The sequence below is a fragment of the Ischnura elegans genome, chromosome 9, assembly GCF_921293095.1.
Source record: "Ischnura elegans chromosome 9, ioIscEleg1.1, whole genome shotgun sequence".
In the NCBI taxonomy this organism is placed as follows: Eukaryota; Metazoa; Arthropoda; class Insecta; order Odonata; family Coenagrionidae; genus Ischnura; species Ischnura elegans.
Window position 1 is genome coordinate 23,871,009 of NC_060254.1, and position 26,469 is coordinate 23,897,477.

A 26,469-nucleotide genomic window follows, 5' to 3' on the forward strand; every position below is an offset into this window, starting at 1 on the left:
ATTTTAATCCCTACAAGAAGATAAGAATTATAATCGCCTAACACAGGTTTTCACTTATTGCTTCTGAATGAAGTCGATAAAATGTTTAACAAGATGCAAAGACCATCAAAAGATTCTAGGGAAAAATAAAAGAAGAAAAATGTTAAAAGTACCTGACAATTGCACGAAAACACTTTAATAAAACTATTGTGGATATTTATGAAATTAGAGTGCAGTATTTTGTAGACAGGTGTCATCATTGGACATGAGTGTTGACAGTAATACTGGAGATATGATTATTATCAAAATGATTTCTAGTTAAGCTCTTGCATTTACGAGATAACACGTCAGATGAGAATGCTACATTAGTTGAAAACTGAATTATTTTGCTCAAAGCAGAAAACTCCAAAAATTTAACATTTGATTTACAACAGAAGGGAAATGTATGAAGTAAAAAGACTGAAGTAAACACTTTGGTGAGGATAATCTCATGCATAGCTTCAGAAATAGCATTCCTGAAACCTGTGTGTGGCAATAGAAATGAAAAATATAGAAAGGCTCTCAAAGGATATCACGATCAGTTCCAATAAGATTTACAATGGCTGCCTTCATTGACGATCAGCTTCCAAATTGTATAGAGAGATAAAAACCAAATTTTGTAATTTTCTTGATTCTATTCAGAGACAAAAACAACCATAAAGTCAACATTGGAACCAGAACAAGAAAGTTACCAATTTTAACACCACCAATTCAAGATTCAATTCAGACAAAACATATATTCCACAGTTCCATTCACAGGTTCCACGAGACACATACCACAAATAAATGATAAACATTCAAACAGAAAAAAAGTTTTAGATAGTGTGCTATTAAGTTTGAGAGATGATAGATAAAGTATTATTCGCAAGAAACAGGACACCGATACAGAAAGATATTGAAAACATAAAAAAGTTTACGAGACACACAGATAATCTGGATTTAGGTACTTTATCATACCATCTTCATCAGGGAACTCTGTGGCAAAGAGGGACAAAACAGATTATTATTACTAAGATCGCTTGCTATCTATTTTGAGTTCTGATGAGAAATGACATTTGGACTTGTGCTTGGTCCTCAAGGAAAACTTTGACATTAATATTTTCATGTTGAAATGCACACCAGCAATAAAAGATAATTCCATAACATAATAATTTTAATGTATCAAAACATTATATGTTATAAACTTCAAGTTATTGCACCACATCATATACTATTAACAAATCTACTTCTTTACTAGTTAACTAGAGTCATTATTTAATTTGGAAACACCACAAAATCTGAATTATGAAATAATCAACTGGTTATAATTATATTTTACCAACAAAGATTATGATGCAAGTTTACTTTGTTTTTAAGTAATAAAGTTCAAAACTAACTACAATTAAGTTTAGTAATTTGGTTTTAACTAATCAAATCAATGCAATTAGAGCATAAATGCATTCATAATGAATGGAAAAAACTTTTCTACATAAACAAAAATGTTATTCACTGGAAGTATAGACGGGTACTACAATCATTTTAACTATCGATACGATTCAGTATGAGTGCCTGGGAACAGGGATTTCAGAGATATTTTTGAAGAAAGGAAAAAAATGTATAACCCTGAGTATGGTAATAGCAAAAAGTCATAATAATATCCTTCATTTTTTAGGAGTAAAATGTATTTAAGCACTCTATCAAATACCAAAGACATTAAGTATTTTTTTAATGCCAGCCTGAAGCCCCTGCTCTCAGAAACACTTTACACGAAAGTGAAATTATACAGATTGCACAATCACAAAAGAGTTTCCTTCAAATATGAATGAAATTTCTTAAAAATATGTTTTTAATTTACTTAAAAATGTTGTTTTGAGGAGAAAAAGAAAACTGTGTCACAAAATTAGGAATCAGTGAATAAATGTGTCAGAATTTTAAAGCAGACTTTCAAAGGAGTTTGTGACAGCTGTTCAAAATCCAGACACATCACTGCAGACAATCACAAAGGCTTGAGTTTTTTGGTGAGCAAAGAATTTCAGCTTCAAATATAAGTGTGTGAAACAATTTATGAAAATAAACATAACTTAGACTAAATTACAACCAGGTCTGAAATTACAATGAATTACAGAAAGTAAGCTGCCTTACATGTCAGTGTCTAATGTGCCCATGTTTGATGAAAATATTGATAATTTTCTTCATGAACCATATGACTTACAAGCCTATCCTAATAGTGAAAATTCATTTCATAAAATCCTCAAAAACTGAAACAAGATACAAGTTATAAAATGAAGACTAAGATATCTAGACATAGAGAAGTCACAGAATGAATTAACTGACTACAACATAAAATTATGAGCTATGAATAAGAATCTTAATGGTGGCATATTTGAAGATTAATCTCAAATATATTCTCATGTACTGATTCATGTTTCCTGCCCAGATCTTAAATTGTGAAAGGTTAATTATATGGTTAGCTGTAGGACCAAAAAATAACTCGAAGCCAAGAAATAACTGAGATTTTCTGAGGGTGCCACCCTTATAGAAGAGGCGATGATGGACATTAAGTAACCGTGACCCCTACTGAAACAGTATGCCAAGCTGCATCATCTGGAACAGTTGTAAGACCCAAATGCTACACAATTATTACAAAATGCTTCAAGTATTCCAATTTATTTTATGCAAAATATTATACATAATTTGCATATGGGACCAATGACTTCTAATATGCTAAATATTCCTTTTGCATAATTCCAGTTTCATATGTTATATGGTAGCATGGAAGATTAATATGTATTTATATTAGAAATGTTTATTTTCAAGGACAAGTATTCTCGAGACCAGAATGGCACTTCACGTCCATGCCTTTTCAATTCACGTTAAATTTTTTTTTTAAATTTTAAATTGATAGGGTTTCAAATTTAAGCTAAATATTCAAACTTAACTAAAATCACAAAAATCCAAGAATGAAAACCAAGGGTTACCTAAGCCAAATATCTGAAGCTCACGAATCAAAATAAACTATCAATAAAAAAAAGAGACTGCATCAAGAATAATCTCAAATATGTCACATGAATTCAGCATAAGCTATACACTAACAACACATTTTTTAAAAGTAGATAAATAACGCTCAATTAAACGACCAGCCACAAAGTTTTGATTGCTCTAACTCAAATCAAAAGTGATTTATCCCTTGATTTAACACAACATTAAAGTCATTCATTAACACAAATCAGTATGAAACAGGTCAGGTCTGGATTTTAACATGTTTTTTTTTTGTCATTAACCGATTAACTGGAACAAAATTGAACCAGTGGTATAATGTGAGCCAATTTAACAGCACAACAAACACTGATATCCTTCAGGACAAGTAATTTGCTTCATACCATTATTTCCAACTTACAAGAGTTGACAAATAAAAACATTTTTAAAAATTACTCTATGATTTTAATACCAGATGCAGCATTCAGCACCCACGGGATGTTGACAACAATTTTTCTGATCACCTCTCATATATTTAGCACCCTATTTTCATACTGATCTTCGAGCTCAACTCCAATTATATCCCATACAATTCATCAGATTCTCCCCATACTTTTTCAACAAGAGAAACTTTCTTGTAAGTTAGAAATTATAGCCATATTGCAAGCATATGATTATTTTGAATCCAACTTTGACAATGCAGTACCTACAATCTGGTGGCTACTTCTTCATACGCCTGACTGAGTCATGGTGAATTTTTGATGCAAAACCTGGCGATGAGCTTGATGTCTGAGTCCCAATGAGTGATGGAGAGCTAATAACGGAGCCATACAAATATTTACTCAGTGTGCTGTGTAATTAATAATTAATTAATAGAATGAGAAATAGAAATAATAGTAAAAATATTCAAATGGCTCATGTAGTGTGTATCTTCCATTCTTCTGTAGAAAACAATTTTGAAAGCTGTGCAAAAATACAGGAGTAACAGCAGAAGCTCCAGACAGTACAACTCAAAGAGGAACCACAATAAATTGAGAAATACTTTCAACTCGTTTGTAAATGATGGGAGTAATAGACAAAATAGTATGGATATAACCACCAGGCAAGACTAAAGGGGACCAAATTAGGACAAGATGAGGAAGACTTCATTATCCAAGACAGAGTTTTAACATATGGTAAACTAATACAAAGATGAGGTTGAAAATCAATTTTGGGCATAATCTTGGAAACTCCAATGGATCTCCTATAACCATTTACAAGGCAGAAAAGAAATTATGCACATACTACTCTGCAAGCCACCTCAATAGGTGTGGTATGTTTTAGGTAACCATAACCAACCATCAAAACAACTAGAGATAAGAAAAGTAGGTGAGGCTAAAAGATATTTGAGTACTAAGTTCCACCAAGCATTTATTTAAGTCTCTTAGAGTTCGGGGGGAAAAGAAATTCCTACTCCTATATTTTTTTGCAAAATATCTCTCTTGAGATGTACGTATCGATCTCTTACCTCTCACACGACCCCTTCGCATCGATGTGGAGTCATGCTTGACGAGCTCCACGACATTGGACACGGTGTCACTGAAGCCGATGTCATGGTGCCCGTGGTGGTGAGGATGGTGATGTCCCATGTGGCCCATGTGGTGGTGTGGATGGTGGGCCATGTGGTGTGGCACGTGGTGCGGATGATACCCATGACGAGGGGATGGACTGCGCACACACACATCTGGCCCAGGTGATCGTCCCCGCCTACAACAAACAAGAAACGCAAAACGATCACCACTAGCACATAATCTTGTGTACAAAAGGCGGTCAAACAGAAACGAGAATTTTATTTCAATTATTACACATTCTGGTGAAAAATTCCACAGAGAAAAAATTCATTTGCCTTGACTGGGATTTGAACCTATTGTCTGATTGAACTCTTATTTTTATTGTATATGTACATTCTGCTGCCTCTTAAATCCAGGGTATTTCTTATTACTGTGTCATCACAAGAGGTGTACTAATTGATGACATCTACCACAATTATTATTGTGCTACAGATGAATAAAGATATTATAATTATTATTAACCCTGAATCTCCTGATTTACAGTAAGTATTTGGCCAGTTAAGGTACTGAAATTTGTGGACTATACTGGACAAGGCGGTGGGACTGCTGAGCATACTATGCGGGTGACTCTGTAAGGATATTTCCATAAATTCATTAACCCTTTTGCACCGGAGCCTCATGGAGGGAAATTCTTTCACCCTAACATTCACTTGAAAATTTTTGCACTCCCCTGTACAAAGCTCTCTCATGCCGACAGAAGGCAGAGGTTCGCACCCGTCCTAAAGCAGCGACCTAACTCAGCGGGACGTTAATCCCTTTCCTCAGCTGCTGTCTGAGACCGTAGAAAGATTGAAAGACTCCTTCACAGTGCGAGCCCATGGTCAACTGAGTGATAGTCGTGTTTTATATAAACAAATATTTGTTGGTCCCATCAATTTTTTGATATGAAAATTGAATTCTCAGTTTTCTTCTGAGCGTGAAGAAATTTTAAACTAAGTTCTACCGTTCATATTGATGGATTTAGTAAATTTCTATTCCATATCGACAAACTTGGAACTAAACTGAACTCTGTTGATATTAATGCTAGAACTCCATATGAAATTTTAATGTGATGAGCAAAAGAGAAGAATTCATTTCTAACTTTAGAGCTATGACATAAGCAACAAATACTTTTTTTGGAAAAAACACAGCAAATATAATTGGGTGATCGTGCAGAGTCGTGATGTGTGAGGGTCGATCTGAGCGGGCGAGGAAGAGCTAGGGCTTGTGCTAAGCTAGGTCTTGAGGGGCGACCAAGTAGCTGGGGCTACTGTGTCCATGACGGTCACTTTCCTTCACCCCGTGCCGCATATATGTGGCTTTCGTTCGTCTGCGACGGAAAACTGATGCCACCAATGTGCACCTTTCGTTTTATTTGCAAAGAAAATCCTCACCACAAATAAGCGGCATTGGTCACAAAAGGGTAAATAAAATATATTAATGACCAACCACCATGAAAATAGGAAGACTTCACTAATACCAGTGCTACAGGTTTAATCCATCACAAATTATTATTTATTTCTGCAACAAACACACTAAATTATTGCTATATTTCCTCGTTTGCCACGATTCCAACTACAGTCACTTCATTACATAGAGGTGATACATAAATACAGTAGATTCCGGTTAATTGGGACATATCGGGACTTGTGCACTTTGTCCCAATTAAGCGGCTGCCCCAATTAGGCGAACTACCCTGTATATGGGCATAAAAAACTTTGAAATGGTAGAAAGAAGACTAAGGAATGTTTATAATGCAACATAAGTTTATTAAACTATTAATTTGATTAATAAATCAGCGATTTTGATTTTACCTTTGACATATTATTATTTCATTTTTGAGAGAATAACGTCAAATTTGGTAATAATAACTGAATACTATTATGTACTTTGGGTTTTCTCCAAAACCAGGGAAAGCCACTTCTTCATTTACATCACTCCTCAAACTATAGTTTTATCACACATATTGTTGAGGACTTTATCCCTCCGGGCTCGGTGGCAACTTTTTATTTCAATGTTCAACGATGATTACAAACTACAAAATATCATTTCATTACCTACCATTCTACTTAAAAAGAACCACAAAAAATAAATAGAGGATAGGAGCACAATATTCAGAAAATTAATTGCAATGGAGGGGGTTAAACTCATGCTGGCACCAGGCAATAGCCTACTTGTAGCAATACGTAGTAAATAAATACAGTAGATTCCGGTTAATTGGGACATATCAGGACTTGTGCACTTTGTCCCAATTAAGCGGCTGCCCCAATTAGGCGAACTATCCTGTATATGGGCATAAAAAACTTTGAAATGGTAGAAAGAAGACTAAGGAATGTTTATAATGCAACATAAGTTTATTAAACTATTAATTTGATTAATAAATCAGCGAGTTTAGTTAATTTATTATCATTTTAAAGAAAGATAACAATTTAGCTAAAAATATTTTTCACAGCCTTGGGCGACGCTGAATGAATATCTTTTACTAAGTCCTATTAAAGAAAAGTCCTATCCTCTTGCGGATAGTATAAAAACAAGAGCTTTTAAAATAGGGCAAGAATAGGAACATTTGTGAAAAATAAGAGTAAATCAAAGGAGGAAAATATAAGAAAATAGTATTCTGAGAACAAAAAATTTTAATTCCGTCGCGAGTATAGAATTTATGTCGCCGACTCATGGCCCAATAAAGTGGCATGCTGCCCCAAATAAGCGGAGAATACTCTGGGATATTTCACTATTGAGTTCTGTTTTTCAAGATCTGTCCCAATTAAGCGGCTGCCCCAAATAACTGGTGGACCCATTAAACGGAATCTACTGTATCTCTATTCATAATTGAGGCTTACCTGAGGGTCGGGGAGTGGTACCCGCTTCGGACAGGACTAGACGCCTGTGACCCATATCTACCCCCCCTCTCTCCTCGTCCTTCTCGCATGTCGCCGTGGCGATGCGACCCCCTTCCCGGTCCGCCCTGCTTCTGCTGGAGGTAGAGCTGGTGGTGGTGGTGCCGTGGCCCTTGCTGGTCCGGACCAAGCGACTCCACCGATGGCGCTCGCGAGCCACCCATCCCCCTCTCCCCCGCCGCACCACTCAGTCCGGCACCCGAAGGGCCCCCTGTGCCACGGCCTCCCTCCCCCGCTGCTCCGGCACCCACAACCACATCTTGCAATTCCATCGCCTGTCGCGCACGCGCAGGGAGAGAAATAGGCGTAAGGTGTGCGGAAATGCTAAAAGAGGGAGATCCACAATAGCTGATAGGCATCAACCGGAGCAATTTAAACTGTCGGCTGGGCAGGTTAGAAGCAAAAAAACTTGGATCTACAAGGCCTAAATATGTTCTCATTGTTCAGGTGGTATCACGATTGTGTAGCACGTGAATGGAGTGAAATATTTTATGTTCCTCTGTAATGCTGCTTCAAGAGAAAGTTTGTAAAATAAAATAAGACTGAAAATTCAACAAGAAAAATGATTTGTTTCATAACAAAATTGGTGAAAGAATATTTACTGAAGATAATTTACACATGTAGAATGTTATCAACAAAAAAGCAGTCAACAGAAATAATCTTTAGAGATAATAAGTGTTGGATATTCATAGAGTAAGACAGGCCTTCAGGTAGCCACAATTCAATGTTTCAGTCATTCTCTTCAAATACATATAGGTATGAAGGTTATAGTAATGAAAACTGATATAATGTACATGTATGCTAGGAAAGCAAAATGGAAAAATGTACTCAGCTGAGGTTGATTTACTGATAGGAAAAAATATCAGAGTCCGTTAAATCAACAGAGCTACATGTAGCCTAATACTTGTCATAAAAGTACACTAATATTACTAACAAGGTTACTTTCACACCTCAAATTCATCTTTTATGTACTGCATTAGGATGCAATATGTCATAAGGGAAATCTACTTGAAGATTGGGAGACAAATCATCACTGATAAGTATGTATGTATATTCATGGGCTTTAAATTAATGATCAACCAAGGGAAGAATAGTCATTTAGCACATACAGCATATCTTTAAACCCATGCAAACCAGCTTCTATGAGTATTTACACGCAGATAGACTAAATTAGCTATATAGATGTGTACGAGTTAAATATTTACATCACGGTATCCTACCCACAGAGTAATACTCCCTTAGTCCCACCACTGCAAAGTCTATCCATTTAGTGTTTTATAATGATGGATAAAAACTCAGGTAACATCACTCTCCCGGTCACGCATTCTCATGCTCTTCTTGCATGCTCTCCAACAAACATTGGCCCCATTGCATTCCACATGCAAGCAGGCCACTTGGGGCTATGTGAATACAGTACACACCAAACGATGGAAATAAAATATAAATAGAAATTGCATTTAGAAATAAAAATACACTCAAGAACTTGTTCTATATAAAAAAATATGGAAAATTTCTAAGTAAAGAGCATTCCAGGTGAATTTCAGGCAGATGTATGTATTGTAGAAGGTATCAAAAGTTAAATGGAAAAAGATGGGTGACAATGCCGTACATGCAGTCAGAGAAAGATATATGCAATGAGGATGATGAAGGCTTTGAGAATTTGCACAGATGGGCAGAAGAAAGGACACTTTCTCAAACATAGTTACTTTCACTGGTCTGGGAAGCTTTCTTGGGGGAGAAGAGTACATTTAAATGTAACATAGATATATTGATTGTCACAGGACAAAATTACAAACACAGATGACACAAAAATGTATACAATCAAGTTACTGCACAATAATGATAACCTAACTGTATGCACCATACCTGTCAACAAATTGTATATTCTAAAAAAAATACATATTTCTAACATTTTACTTCTATCTAACATCTAGTCTAAACTAAACCAAGACTGCCAAACACGTAATTTTTCAGGAATTCGATGTTTTTGAAAATTCGGATGGCATCACAATTTCTGTGACAATTTGACAGAAAGCATAAAACAAGAAAACATTCATCACCCAACTTTTAATAGTGAAACACGAGATCACTGCCATTGAAATCCAAGTGATCAGTTTTTTTTTAGTTTGACACCCTGGGTCTAAAACATTTAACAACACTTTGCTTGCAATTTTAAAGGTTTAAGACCATCTATTACTAACCTTATATTGCATTATGTAATGTTAAACATTCTATTCTGACATTTAAGTAATCATGAACAGTAGTACGTACAAAGGAAAACCCATTTATAACTACAATGGATTACTTGCAGGAGACACTTTGAGATTTGAACAAGTTTAAATCTAACAGGTTCCATATAAAATCATGGAAAGTGATTACTACAGAGACTCGGAGGAATCAATGAAATCCATTAGAAATAATGCACAAGGAATGTTCTGATTATGAATCACTCTAAAAATAACATAAAAAACTTCACTAGACCACGTGATTCAGCAAAATTTTACACATACTGACAAAGATGATGAGTAAAAGGGTAGGAAGGGGTGTATAATTTGTTTCAGGTTTGTTTCTAAATAAGTAAAAAAAATGCATAGAAAGAAAATAATTTTTTTGAAGTAAATATCAACCAAATAATTCAATGTTAACCAATATGATATAAAAATTAAACTTTGACAATTGAGTTATATCATTGTCCACAAAAAATTTTGATTGAAAAAAGAAGAGAATAAAAGATAAATCATACAAAACAAATATAATCCCTGTTAATGAAATCTGAGAGGATGAGATGCCATATAGATATATAATTAATAGTAAAAATTAATGATTCATTCAAAGATACATTTACTGCTGATGTGATATGTTATTTTTAGATCAAAGGCTTGAGAATTCTAAATTCAATATTTTTTCACATCGTTTCTTTGTGACTTTGAAAAAATTAACACCTAATCACTATTGATATTAACCTCCACTACTTAACAGCATAAGAAGGATATGGATAAACCATATAAATTGGCATGAAAATTGTACTTATAAATAAAAATTGATATCAATGTGAATTTCTGCTGCTAACCACATTGGCAAGCAGAGATGACCATTGGAAAACTCAGAAGGACATTCTGTACATGGCTTGCCAAAATGGCACGATATCTTATTTCATGGTTAATGCATACCTATTCATAGACTGAATTGACAAATTTTGCTAATTCAGCAAATAAACACAGAAAGTCACATTAACCGTGGAAAAGATAAAGAAATTTTGTGAATGCAAATGAATTCAGAATTTGACAGGGGGATGAATGATAGCAGAGTTGAGCACCATTGATAAATACAAAAAAATATCTTGAAAGGCATTCAAGCATTTAGATCCCATAATTTGAAGATGAATTCCGATGAAGAGTTGGTAATTACACTAATGAAAACTTAAAGAGAAAGACGGAACAACTTAATTTGTCACATTGTGTGACATTATGGTATGATGAAGACATTCTTAAGGCCAAGTAGAAGAGATGAACAGCAAAGGAAGGCCTCTCAAAAATATAATGATCATATGATGAATGATGTGAAAGAGAAGTACATGACAGCTAAAAGATAACCTCTTAGAAGAATGGAAAGCTGCATCAAACAGATCATAAGACAGTTGACTGGTGATGATGATGAAGAAGAAAAATATGGCTATAAATGACTGAACTAATTTATTAGAAAGATGCAATGGTTGATTCTACATAGTGGCATTGGAGATGGGAATAGTAATGATGGAATTGGAAACATGAGGGAAACATATTTAGTTCATTTTATAACTCAAGTTGAAGTGTTGGACCATGGTTTTATAATCAGAACAATTTATGAATTAGAACAAAATCGAGAACTAGGCACTAAACTACAATTCAAAGTAGCTCCTGCATACAAATCATGTTTCTGAAGCTAACATCCTATGGGAACCTCTCTTAATAGCTACACCACCACTATTTCTGAGTCAAGATAACAGAGGACAGGTTTTAGAAGAACATCCAATACATACTTTGATTCTAATCAGTATTGTCTTTCACTATGGATGAATATTACCATTCAGTCGTCTGTAATTTTTTTCTTCATAGTTGTATTGTAATTTATCCCACAAAATTGAAAAATAAGCATGCCAAATAATAGCTGGCAAATTGATGTCCTCACTACAATGTATGCACAGAATTGCATCAGAAACAAGAGCTGAATTGCAAATGGTAATATGTCATCTTTTGTTAATAAGCACAATAACAATTTGCGACTGGTGAGTTAGTGAGGCAGCTTACAAAAAGGGTAATGCAACAAATGAACCAAACTTCCTTCCAACCAATTAAAAGAATACATCATGTTGTTAAGAAAAAATATAGCATATATGCATAATTTATCTGATACGACTGTAATCACTTTCAATTCATGACTTTTTCAAAATGATGTACGGCTAATAAAAAAGTGGGGATCATGTTAGTGACTTTTTCAATTGGAAGTGCTTTACTCTTTCAGAAGCTGTCCTCTCTCCTTCCTGTCATTTATCAAATAGACACACAAGTCATGCCACTGATTGTTAGTGTTTATTTTTCTCAATAAACATCCATGCGATGACATGTATGCTAAGTCTATTTAGCCTCATACTATAGTCACATATGTCAGCATCAGTGACTAAAGCATGAAAATTTACAGGACGGGGTCAAGGAACACGGATGGTTATCAATTTTGAGACAAAATAGGAGTTGGTTTTGACTTTACGACAAGAATCATACTCTGTATTACACAATTATTTCAACCTATTTCAAATTATACCATAAAAGGAGTCATACTCCTCAATTTTACACATCATTAGGGGCATGGAAATATTACTACAATAGAAAATTCATGCAATTCTAGCAAATAATGATGAGTCAAATAGGGGACAAAGTTTACACAACTTATTAGAAGATATAAAAACCAACAATTAACAAACAGGGTAATGAATTATCAAAAAACACTCAAATCATTACAATGGAAATCAATAGTTTTTAGCTATCTTTTATAAAAAAATGTCAGTGGTATATTTTTCCCTCTGATCAATTCGAAATTTATGCTCATATAATTTACATAACGACTAAAAGATTATACCTCATTATTTTAAAATCATTTAAGATTTTTTATCTAACTGAAACTTTTATGTGAAAAAGTTGGTGCAAGACATAGTAAAGTTAAGCAAAATAGTTAAAATGGAGATTTAATATCGATGGTAGGTAGCTAATTTGTGCAATACAGAGTTTTGATGCAATGCTGAAACTTAGCACACTTTAAAATAGAGTAGGGGAAAATGCAAAATTTACTGTATTAGGTAAAGACTACAAAGTGTGAGCAATACGGATGACTTTTTGCACATTTAATCTGGAAATAAATAAAAGAATGAAAAGTAGTAGAATTCTCAGCTACTCTTCGGCCTTCAGCTTTGTTCTTTGTAGTTTAAAGTAAGTAAGACAATTGCCACACAACAAAATACCCAACTCCCTCGAATGTACCCTTAAAAAATTTAAGCAAATCTACATTTCACAATCCAGCTTGGAGCAGTACTCCATTTGCTGTTTATTTACTTTGGTTTACTTTGAATTTGCTTTATTTTGTGATGCTATGAGATGGGAAATCATATATTTTTGTAATAAATGTGCCTGCAAACTGCACTATACTATTTTTGTTCCAATGGATTTTTTTCCAGAACAATAAATATTTTTCTATCTATTTCAAAAGCTCAGACGTAATCACGAATCAGAGAGTTTTAGGTTGCCAAGTTTCAGCATTTTTTGTCAAAGATAAAACAAAGAGAACTGCAAAAATGCATTTGAGGGTGGGAGGAAAGGGTAAGGGGGATAATTTCACAATTTCAAGTGACTGCCACTCAATTACTCCAAATGACAGCCAGCTGATATCATGCATATGTTATGGGCTTTTGTTTTCATACGTAGCACCCCCAATATGGGAACACCACACGGAGATGTTATCTTGGGGAGTTAGGATTGTCAACTGGGGGTCCGCCATCAGTCAGTCACCTTTTTGTTCCTGCTGTGAGGAAGAGAAAGAACAAGGGAGAAAAACTCCATCAGAGAATTCCAAAATTGAAAAAAAAATATCCAGCATGTAGTTTCTCTAAAATTGACATGCCCAAAGAGCATTCCATCATGAATGAAAACAAAAATTTACATCCATAAAAGGCTCTTTAATTTTTTTTACTGCCAATTGTGATAGAGCTTGCCAGTTAACGGGACCGCCATTTTTTCAATTTCTCACCAAATTCTCGAGCTATCTAAAAAATCAACGGTGCTAACCCATTTGCACATCAGTTGATGATGTCACAATGTGGTTCACAGCTTCTCAGCCACTCCTCAATCTTCAGCGTGGTTCTTTGTAGTTTAAGCTCTTATGACCAATCTCTTCCCTCACTGAGGGGTTCTGGCTGAAAAAGTACATGAACTAGATCTCTAATGATGTCATCAACTCATGAAAAGTGGAGGGCAACTTTCGTGTTTTCCTATTTATCAATTAAGAGAGAATGGCTCAATGGAGAAGTTTTTGTTTCTTTCACTGTAACTTATCTATCACTTCTGTCAACTGAAGTCTCTCAATGAATTGCGATTTCAGGTTTGAGTGAATTATCCTATTTTGTGAAGGGCTAGAAATCATACTGACTCACAATGTACAAATTCTCTCATGAATTGAAATTCAATCCTGAAATACCCAAAATATTGAAATCTGCATATTCATCTTTTATTTTTACTAACATGTGTACTTTGATTCTAATTAGAATAGTTTTTATAAGCAAATCACAATCCCTCTTATGTATAAAATGCTCTTTCATAATTAAAGTATCAAGGACTCACGTGAGACAATTTTCTTTTCCTGAAATATGATTTCAGAAATAGTCGCTAATTTTCACATCTCTACCACAGAGTATGTAGATATAATTGGTTTCAATTAAAAATATGAGAATGTTAATCAGTTGTAGATCAAGAGGGTGGAATTAATATGAGCAATATGCCAAGTTGCATTGAAAATTTCTGGATGAGAATGAAAATAAATTTTAAGAACGTGAAGTCATGAAAAGTTACCACTTAAAACTTAATTCCATTCACATATTAGCTCTAGATGTCAAGATTAGAGAAACTTCATGCAAATAATTAATATTAATCATCTTACTAAGCTATATATTACATTTCATAAAAACTACAACTTGAGGCATTATACCGTGGTTACACATTAAATTATCTAAAACATATTCATTCAGGCATTCTCAGCCATCCCAATGGTCGTTCAATACCAAACAAGCGACTCAGCAGCTGAAGCTGATTATGTGAGAAGTAGTGTATTGCCATTTTACTCAATCGCATTGCTCTTTGTGCAAAGTTATGATTATATTAATCAAAGTCAAATTTTTCTAGTTAGAGGCATGCATGTACTGTTAAATTATTGTACAACAGTAAATGTAACAATATCTATGCTTCAAGTTAAAGGAACGATTATGGGGCTGCTCTTAAAATGAAATATGGATGCTATTTTCCACCTGTGCTTAACTATTAATCCACAAAATTTTCAGCACAATGGAATGAAAACTCCACATTTGTGTGAAAGGCAAATAGCTTTGCAAAATTACAGGCAAAAAATATTCTCTTCAATAAATTAAAATTTCAATATCCAGCAATTTTGCAACATTTTACAAGGGTCTCGAAACCTTCTAAATATCCTGAATACACGCAACCCACAAAACTGATGTTGAGCTGTATCCTTGACATTCAAACAGCCTCCCACAACAGTTAACATCAACATATCTAAGTAGTTTTCCAGACCATCTGTACTTATATCTAGGCACCATAATTCAGAAGAAGAAAATGTTGAAGTTAATTGTTAGTTGAAGTTGAAGGTGTCAAAAATACAGAAAATTCATGTAAATCATTGATCTGATTATTTTACTCAGCTTCTAAAGCATTATATTTCATTAAAATTACAGTTTTAAGGCACAATTTACAGTTACACAAAAAATTATGGCATCTTCAGCAGTGAATCGATAATTTGTACTCAATAATCTGTACTAAAGTTTTCAGCTGAAAGCTAGAGTCCTACAGGATAATTTAAGTGATATCACACAAAAAACACTTTAGATTCATAATTATATACTTTTGATGATTAAAAGGCTTGTAATTTGGCATGAAAATACAATCAGGCATCAGCCAACTTCATTAGCTGACCATGAGTTCACTGCCTTATTAGCTGGTTTTTATAGTTGCTGAATTAAATAACTGAGTAACATCTCTTGACCTCTTAGCAAGCATTTTCTCTAATCCACGGAAGATTTAAATGAAAGATTTTGCAAATTTTATTGTCTCCTATTGCTAGCCAAGTGTTACTAAGTGGCAACAGACAGATATTCCAGTCAGGAAACAATGGAAATATTCATCAAGTATAAAAGTAAGAATTTCTCTGTGTCTTTCCTTTTCCCTTCATACTTTAGAATTCAACATATAAGAGCAGATGGCATTCATATCCTTTTGCAGGTCTCAAATCTGTGATTAGGTACTTAAAGAGTTTACACACTGCAGAACTTCTACAATCTGAATCGTATTGGGAGGAAATACAAATAAAAAACTGGATTTTTAAATTAATGGCAATACTTAAGTCTATCAATAATATGTTTGGCCTCTTTCAGGCTAATGTAACTATAGAAATGACAGACAATTTACATTCTTACAGGAAACTACTTCAGGTAATAATGGCAAAAGAATGTATCAGTTAAAGACAGTTTTTTTGTGATGTGTTTCTTTTTATTGAACAGCTATTGACTTCAGTATGTCCTTTAAGTTAACATTCTAAAATGAATTTGTGGTGTACACATTCCATCTGCTACTGAAGCACATCTGTATAACATGGCTCCAACATGTAAGGGGTAGCAGCCAGGGTGAGATTGTAAAATAACTGCAAAAAAACATTCTTTATCCTTAATTATCTAAATTAATAACCAATAAAAAAGAATCATCTATCATTTCTGCAGTATAATATTCTTCAAACTTGATCCAACTATGTACATAAAAATGTAGTCTTCCACAGTTTTCTTCAAATAAATAACCTACTTTGAGTTATAAAACCATTAAAATATTAAACAAAACAGATGGGTTTTATTTTATGCTGATCAGATAGTGGGAGTTCTAATAAATTTGAGAACCATACAAGTCACAGGGTATTTGAGTGCCAAAATCTTAAAATAGGTTCAGGCAAAAATATTCCTAAATATGAACAAGAGAAAAATCTTATTTAAAAGCATGTCTTAGGGGAAAGATTTAATACTCACGTTATGTGCAACCTGCATTACTACAGAAAAATATTTTGGAAAACAAAGAAAAAAACTAAGAAAGCTAAATTTTACCACAAATTTGTTGGCATAATTGAATTTGAAATTTAATTTTGTCATTCAAGGTATTGTTGATGATCTACATGCTTTAATGAAAGTTAATGAAAACAGTCTGATATTTCCTTTTGGCTTAACAGGGAATCACTTACGCCATGGAGTAACTTCTGTTACTTTTCCCTCGTGTGCATGTAACAACCCTCTACATATTATAGAATTCAATATCTCAACATGATCAAAGATGAAGATATCTTACAACTACATATTTACAACCTGCCACAAACAGGAGAGAAATCTATAGTCATCACCACTCTGATGACTTAAGTACTATGGGTTCTATTAGAATGGGGGATCAGGGTTCGAATCCCGGTCAAGGCGAATGATTTTTTCTCTGTGGATCTTTCGTACGTTTGTGCATTGCGGGTGACTCCCGTAAAAGTTATCACCGCGGCTAGTCCCGGTATACTTTAAACCTACTATGGGTTCTATTAGAAATTCAATGCTCATTTTTTAAAAACCTCTATGTTGATGGCTTGATGACCCCTCTTTTAGCAATAATTTGTTAATTACCAAAGAAGATCATTGTCACGAGCCCCCAGTTGGAGTGCCAAATGTCGGCTAAAATGGAGAATTTAACATGGTGGGTATCCCGAGAAGGGTTTACTCTCATTGCAGGGAAAGCATAAAATCTTATTGTCCTACATCATAAAATGAACTCAAAATCAAGTTCTGTTGATTAATGGAACTTTCAAAAGCATTCTAAAGTATTGGCACTCTTTCCAATGGCTTCCATGGTTCTCAAAAGTACGTACTGTATGACTGAGATCAATAACAAAGCTAAATATAAATGGTCGACGAGGGACTCACCTGAAGCTGCTCAAGCGCCTCCGGCTGCTCGTCCTCCGCAACAGACTGAGCTGGTCCTCTTCCCCCCCCATCCCACCACTAGCTCCTCCGTTCTGCTCCCCTCCAGTCGAGCCTGTTCGTTGGCTATTCCCTGTCCATGCCATGTCCATCAAGCAGTTAAAAAATGAAGCTCTCTGCAGCGGTGAATGGGTGACCAGGCAGACAGAAACGATGCCAAGGTGAGAAGAACAAAGCCAAAAACTCCCAAACTCCTGACACACACTCTCATCACAACACTCTGCCATGATTTCTACAGGGTATTATCAAAAGGGTTTGTACATCTTTCCCGCCCCCCCTAATCAAACATTTAGGGTACGGGAACTGGGCTGTGAGGAAGAGGCAGCTTTGCAGAGCCACACTTTCTTCTTACATTTTCCTAAGGCATGACTACAGCAACTTCTTTAAAGTTTTTTTTTTTTTTTTGGAGACAGCACATCCCACCCTACTGCCCTCTGTGTTTACCATTACCACACTCATGCACTGCGTGCCAAAAATTATCGAGGAAGTACCATCAGTACGTGCTGGGCGACTACAGGTACAGGAGTGCTGTTTCGTTTACCTTTTTCAGTGTTAAGATGATCTTACAAAAACCATAGGTTTGCTGATAAGTAATACCTAGTTACTGTGATTATATATTATGACATGAAAGATTACTATGCATCGAAACTATGCCTACCCAAGATTTTATAAAATGAAGTTGACATTTTAAGAGTCACAACTCACAAATAATATACATAAGATATTGTGAACAGAAGTGTTTGCTATTGATATAAGCAGTGAAACATTGCTGAGCCTAAAACTAATTCCATAAATATTACTTACTCTATGATTATACCCATGGAATACGCTCTAGTTTCCATAGCAGTAAGGAGCATGCAATTTAAAGTACTGGTACAGAATACAAAGTTATCTATTTCTATATCCTAGCCTATCAAGAAAAACTAAATAGAAACATCATTTACTACGTTGGCTTACATAGACAGCATATATTAGAACTATTAATAATATAACATTAGGACCATTGTAGGCAAGTTTTCATGCATCCAAACTTTCCATGCAAAGCAATTCATATCAATAATGAAGAGGATATAATGAAAAGTACATGAATAGGGAACACAAAAAGTGAATAGAATGTTATCAAGTCAGCCACACAAACAGGCATTTAAGTCTACACATTCACTCACGCACACTGACTATTTGTACGAATTAAAACAAATCCAGAACATAAGGTATAATTTTGTGTAATGGTACTTGTCGAATTTTTCATAGGATTTTACTTTGATTTTGCTACACATTTAACGGAACTTATATAGGGAATATTTCGTGCATGTGTGGAATAATTTGACTGTCAGAGTATTAGTGCAAACATTTAATAACATTAAATAAGGAGCTTGCTAATACGTTTAAGAATCCTCCCTAAAAAGTTAACACTAATTGAAAATTAAAGATGGTTGACAGACTTCACCTGGAAAAATTCGATTATTAACCTCATGAATGTGAAACAAAAGACAAACAATCAATTAATTCACTTATTCAAAAGAGTTATCGCCTATGAAACAACAAAATGGACAGATGTAAATAAAAAATTTCCAATTCAACTATTGCGTAGGAATAACCTATCTAATGCATTTAAATCTGCATTTTGAAATAATAAACAAAACATTTATGACTCATAATCAAACAGAACAAAAATTAGAGGTCTGCTAGCCTTGAAATACAATAAAAATTTGAAATAATGGAGTGCCTTTGAGGTTTTCCCCTTCCTCAACTTTCCTTGAAAACAAAATTTTACCTCACCTATGCCAGAAATATTAATTTGACAACCTCTCATTAACAGCTGTAGTTGAATTTGTAGCAACATTATAATATACCAATTTTTTCGTGAAAATGTAGCTTTTAAATACACACCTATTCAAAAAGTAAACGAGACATTTTATACATATTCACATGACTAACCTTATTTCAATCACTTATCAAATTAATTATTTGTAAGCTTAGAAGTTTATATTATTTAAGGAATGAAGGAACATATTATTTTGCAGAATTTTAGTAAAAGGGAATCATTTAAGTGCTAAGTCCAACTATTCTGAATTATTACAATTATTTCTACTTCAAAAACTCAATAAAATTGTTTCGGAGTAGTGCTTCATATAAATTATCTGCAGTTAAAAATATCTTTTTGAAATGAAATTTTAGATAAATCCAGTTAGTATTTTAAGGATAACATAAAATTGAGCTTAAACAAATTAATTCCGATATTAATTCATATAGAGGAATTTAGAGACTTCTTACTAATGGGGTATTTAGATTTTTCTGTAAACAGGAACGCAAAAAGAGTAAAGGTGTACTCCTATGATGTTTCCGGACTGTTAATAGTGTCTGGTGGATTGTAAAAACATTGGTGTCTTTCATGACCCATTCCATAAAAAGATGTGAAAAAATTGCCACCCAAAAAATGTGTAAGGGAGAGATGATAAATGCTCAAATAGGATGCATGAAAAACCTGAAAAGAGTTGTGTACTGATTATGAGGAAAGAAAGAGGAGAGAATGAGAGCAATACTGAGACAAGGCAAGTAAAGTAACTGCAGGTGTGGAATACAGAACTGTTCAAATTAAAAAACAAAGAATAGAATACTACCGCTTCATTCGAAGGACTATGACCACCATTTTCCTGAAAGCAAACACACAACACACCATTAAAATTGTCTCTTCTACCTAAGAGTCCACAATGTGTCCATTGCAATACAGATATTCATTCCCTCTAAGTGTTGATATCAAGGGGTTTTGGAACTTTATTATATTGCTGTCAGGAGGATTTTCACATCATATTTCAACATAGCATTGCCCACCCTCTTTCCACAACATTTCGTGAATAGGAACATCTATCAAGCCAATAGCTTTACATCAAGACAGCGGACTTTATTCTCGTCATCATTTCCTTTACAAGTGATGAAATGCTACTATAGAAATTATGAAACATCACCCTTGGGAGCAATCTGCTCCACGAAAATATTTAAAGTAATGAAACTTAAGTCTGGCATTATTAAAGCCTTGGAAGTTAAGGTCAACAAAATCAAAAAACATATAAATATATTAAAGGCAGAGGATTTTAGAATTCCAGTTTTATGATAGTGTGGTGTGAAAAAGGATCTAATTGGAATTTTCATCCATATGTTTGGCTATCAAACTATCTGGATTACACTGGTTTTTATCTTAGGGCCACAAGTGTAATTTGACCACTGAACAACAAATAATATACATTCATCTATACATGTCTCCTACGACACAACAACATCTAAGGAGGTAAGGATGGTTTGCTAATGTGGGAAATATGTTTAAACCTTCAACAATTGATGATATGTTTAAATCCAAAGAGAGAAAGCTCCGATGAATGATTTAATCCATTGAATGACCCTAACCAAACAAATGGGACTTAATTAGAACAAAATGCTGCAATTAATTTGAATGCTGACATCCCAAGCTACTGGTAATCCTAAGGCACAAGAAATCATCTTCGTCTTCATCAAGTCGGATATTAATGAGTGAATTCTTACTCAGAATTATAGGATTGAATAAAAATATTGGAATGCAAGGAAATTACCAAGAAAAACCTATTAGATGCTAACTGCATCATTTCTGGGAGTTCTCAAATGCTACCCCAACTAAAAACAAAACTGACTAATAAAAGCTTTCTAGCATTGAAAACTTACATGCTGGTACACTTATCGATGTCAAGAAAAAACTTTGACATGTCATTGTCATTAGTAAATCTCTCACTAATTACATTCCCATCTATGAAATTATAATAGTTAAAATTACATCCCAATGGGCAAAAATTGATAAGACAGAGAATGTCACTTTAAAACCAGCATAAATAAAAAGAATAATTTTCAAAAATATTTTCACTTGCCGATTAAAAAGAACACTTTTTCTCTACTTTGTGTTTTTAATCCTGCACCAATTACTTATGGAGTGGGAGATAACTGACACAATGGGCAGGATTAATAATAACAATAACAGTAAAAAGTTGTAACCAAATGTTTTTATATTTTATGGTGTAACCTATGAAATAATTTAAAGTGCATTTATCAATCATCTCAAGTCCCTCCCAAAAATTTTAGAGGCCAGCATCCAAAATTGACAATCTTTTCCTTATTGTTCTAATGAAGATGTATTATCTTCAACAGACTGAGCATTAAAGAAATGAATAACATGATTCCAATTTCTTGCATTATCAATTATGCATGTCCACATTATTTCTCTTTCAAATCATTCATTACGTTGGAGCATCTCTCTTTGCTGCTATAAACTAAGACTTATATTTCCCAAATTCCATTACTCTATGTGTCACATGAGATATATAATCCACTGAGAGTGCATATTTGGTGCACGATGACATAAGCACATTTAGCAGTAATTTTTCAGCCAATAATTGCAAACATATGTAATTCACAAATAAAAAAGCTAAAATGAATTGCACGTGTGTTAGCACTTAAAACTATTTCATAATGACATTTTAAATTAAATTTGGTCAACTTAAAAAAAGGAACATAAAAGGAATTTATTGGCTGAAAGAACTGGCAAACAATAATTTAACACAGGATATGTTGTAGAAAAAATGTTGGTTTCAAAGATGCAAACAAACACTATTACATAACTTTGTGATAGTGGGTTGCTTCTATTGGGTGTTGCCTACATCATAATTTTCTAATAAAATTCACTAAGCTAACATCAATAGACTTATATTGAAAAACTTGACCTCTGGGTCAGACCCTTTATATGTAAAAATTACAAGTTAGAGAGTGAGAACAGAGAAAAGGATCATAAAAAGCTTCCCATGAATTAAAATACCCAGGTACATTCATTAAATTTTTAGGCAAATGGTTAAAAATAATTTAGCATGTTAAGGATTTAAACTCAGACGTTAATAAATGTCCCAAAAGGTCAATAAGTACTTCCGTTATTGATACAAATGGACTGGATTGTGAAGTTTTAGTCACCTGTTAAAAAATGATTATCGTGTTTTCTTGTCACTCAACATTATCACTAAAATACAGGTAAATCTGGATTTTACACATGAACCTTCATCAAGAAATTTAATTTATCCAATATCATGCAATAACCATATTAATCAAAAGAAACAGGGCATAATGATATCTTAGAAAAATCAAAGGCAGCAAATTTCTATTTTTATGTTTGATATGAAAAATCAAGAGCTGTTTCAAAATGACTGACTTGGAATGGTTTCAAGTACATTTTAAGGGAGATATGATAACAGAGCAAGCCTTATTTAATTAATTTAAAATAAATAATGTGGTTGATGACATCATATTGTTCAAGATCAGATGAAAGGCATTCCAGAATCTATTTGTAACAGTAACTGAAGAGGATAATCAAATAGAAAAGGCTAATGAGGGAAAATCTATATTAAATTGAATCTTAAGCCTGAATTAATAAAATGATAAGGTTGCTTAGAAGAATACCGCTGAAATGAAATTTCTTACAAGCTGGTTTAGATAGGAAATGTAAAATAATTTTAGGTATTCAAAGGTGCATGATACACACATATTTTGGTCGAGCAGTTAGCTTATAAAATATGTTTTCAAAAGCGACAAGGTTATGTTAAAATTCATAAGCTTATTTTATACATTTAATAAAATTATGAGCATTAAATCATATTTTAACTCCAAAATAAGTTATGAATGAGTTTAGCTGAGAATTTAATTGGACCTGCACATGACGAAACTGAAATATGATTTGTTGAATCCCAAATATGCATCATGAGCTACCTACAATCAGAGATAATATAATCCTACAGAGAATTTCTGTTCTACTTATCATGATATTGTAAAAACAATTGAAGACAAAATATCACTTACAGGCACACCAGCTGACTCTATTTGGCCAAACCGTGTTGTTCTCCAGTTTTCCAAGATCAGAAGACCAGCATAAATTTTACCCACCGTAAGCTTCCCCTTTGATAATTCTGCAACAGAACACATCAAAATTACAGCAATTTCTAGATTTATGAAGTTTTTCCTAAATAATGTGCACCACAAACTTTTATGACACTACTTAAACCAAATGTTGTTACAAGCTTATGAATAAATTCAACGATTCAGGTTTGATATAGTGGACGTTCGACATATTGAAATAAATACTAGTTGCGTTTTTCCTCAATAATTTTAATGTGTACGATGTGTTTCGGCTCAGAGAGCCATCATCTGGTACATGACCCTTGAAGAAGAGAGGTCTTGTACCAAATGATGGCTCCGTGAGCTAAAATACATTGTAAGCATTAAATTATTGTGGAAAAGTTTAACTAACTTTTATTTCAATAAACTTGCGAATATCTGCCTCTGAAATATCTGTTGCTAGGACCAAATTAAAATGATATTTTTTTAAAATTTCACGATTAAGTTTCTGATACACTTAAAAGAAAATTATAACTTTTATCATTTTAAGAATAATAATTTTCATTTAACAAATTATTTCAAAACATGGATGTAGCCAAAATTAAAAAAAAATAGAACAATGTACGATATTTCTGGAAGATGGGAAGCTATGGCTCTATTTATTTCTCAAATATGTATTGAAAATAATGACTACTTTCTCATTAGTTTGACTATATGAATGAGCAATCTATATCCTTGATTTACACATCTAATGACAATAATCATTATGAGCTTACCATCCCCTCGTGGTATTAAAATATCTAACATTTTCTTTGCTTGAAGGGGCCAGATTTTCTTAACAGTGTCTCTGAGTTCTTCATCAGCTTGATCCATTTCTTCGGCTATGAAATAAGAATACCATAATGTACAACAAATCCCAGCAGGGGAAGGAATGTTTCATTGTACAAAAGGAGTGAGTATGACAGGCACTTCTACGTTATATGACTACTATCATTACAAGGTTAGATGACACTACCATAAAGATAGTGAGGACATAAGACATGAGGCAGGGATTATGTAAATCTTTGGATAGTGTCAAAATGCTTAAAAAATATGAAATGAGAATTTCTAAAGAAATGTTTATGAAAGCAAGACCTCAATACACAGTTTTACTTGAAAAAACTTAGGGAGAAATGGCCTCATGAAGGAAGCATTTGGAACCTGAGTTGATTTTTTCAAGTATGTAAGTCCAAATACGAGAACAATATTTACAAAGAAATAATTCTACTTTCTAGTTTCAAGCAAAGACTGAGAATAAGCCAACCATAAGACCTGGTTTGCACTTAAAATAATGAATGTGAAAACGAAATTTGGGAAATTTTAAGGGATGAAAGTAATTAGATCAACTTACCACTTCGGACTTTTATACTAAGATTTTCACGAATAAGGGCAAATAGAGTAGTCGTGAAGTTCACTTTCCCGTCTCCATCCACTGGCATATTCATTCGTATTAATTTCTTATAAGCTAACCGGTTAGGACACTTGTTACCAAAACCTAAGGGTGGATCCATGTTTTTCAGCATGTCGTACATTTCCGTATAATGAATTTTTCCCCTGGAACAATAAAAAATGCATGTAGAACAAGATTCGACAATTAACTGGATTGAGGAATTATTCTGATACATATAATTGTTAAGTAGGCAAGCATGACAACATTCAATTCTAGAGTGAATAATGATCACTCCAATTGGTTAAAAACATCATCATATCAACCAGGAAATTAACTTCCAATCACAGGGTTCCCTAAAGTTTTCCCTTGCTATTTTCCATTAATTTTCATTGACTAAATTACAATTAAAGTAATCTAACAATTTAGGTAGGTTTGTTTGGAGTAATTATGCAGTATTCTGGCTAGTCTTTTCTCCCTTAACGGACTTCTTAGCAAGGATTTCTCATGTAGACGACCTCAAGGACCACAACCACAGTTTCAATCCTTTTATTATGCCTTTTTCCCTAGCCATCTCATTTCCTTGACAAGTACAAACCCTTAAAAAGTGGGATGCTATAGATCTAATCACTTCTGAGATAATCTGATGCATTATCTTTTTGATTTTCTTAATATCCTAATGAAAATCACTAAAAGCTTTTGAAACCTAAGCAAGGAAAATTAAAGATTTGAGTAAGAACCAGAACCGATCATGGGAACTGAGAAGGATTCGGAATTGAGGAAAATGGAGATGATCCATCCTTAATTAGCAATGTACCTGATGATGAAAATCCTCATTGGAACCTTGGTGGTAGAAAAGTTTTGCAATAAATCCATTTGGAAAAAAACTAAATCATTCTTACATTTTGAAATGATACATTAATTACATGAAGTCATGTCCTAGACAACAGAATACATGTAAATAGTGACAAGTGAGCAGAGATCGTCATCTCAGCTGGTAGACAAAACAAGAACATTTTCAATTATTCTATGACAGGCCAAATATTTCCGCAATTGAAATCATTTAAATTTCCTACTTCGCCGGAAGATGATTGTGATGTTTACTTAAATAATACATATACAATTCAAACTAACAAATCAAATTAACGCATATATTTTAAACACAATAGCCCTGGAAAATCTGGTTGATGACACCTACCATTACTTCACAAATTTAGTCGACAAAAATTGCAAACACACTGTCCGGGAAAGGTACTTGCAACAAAACTGGGAGTGACGACACATTCCATTGCTTCACAAATCCAATTTACACACAAATTGCCAACACAATTAATAATTACTTCCGGCAAAACATCGGGAGCGATGATGCATTCTACTAACTGC

At 33.8% G+C, this 26,469-nt stretch overlaps 1 protein-coding gene across 1 annotated transcript in view; it reads right to left on the reverse strand.

Annotated features, from left to right (window-relative positions):
* LOC124165919 (voltage-dependent calcium channel type A subunit alpha-1-like) overlaps positions 1 to 26,469 on the reverse strand; it is a 133,543-nt gene that overhangs the window by 11,642 nt on the left and 95,432 nt on the right. The window contains exons 32-39 of the mRNA XM_046543453.1: positions 25,051 to 25,253; positions 24,437 to 24,541; positions 23,625 to 23,731; positions 20,384 to 20,416; positions 17,706 to 17,878; positions 13,495 to 13,507; positions 7,403 to 7,734; positions 4,481 to 4,719 (exon numbers count right to left, since the gene is read on the reverse strand). Coding sequence (XP_046399409.1) covers positions 4,481 to 4,719; positions 7,403 to 7,734; positions 13,495 to 13,507; positions 17,706 to 17,878; positions 20,384 to 20,416; positions 23,625 to 23,731; positions 24,437 to 24,541; positions 25,051 to 25,253 — 1,205 coding nt within the window. The remainder of the gene's footprint in view (positions 1 to 4,480; positions 4,720 to 7,402; positions 7,735 to 13,494; positions 13,508 to 17,705; positions 17,879 to 20,383; positions 20,417 to 23,624; positions 23,732 to 24,436; positions 24,542 to 25,050; positions 25,254 to 26,469) is intronic.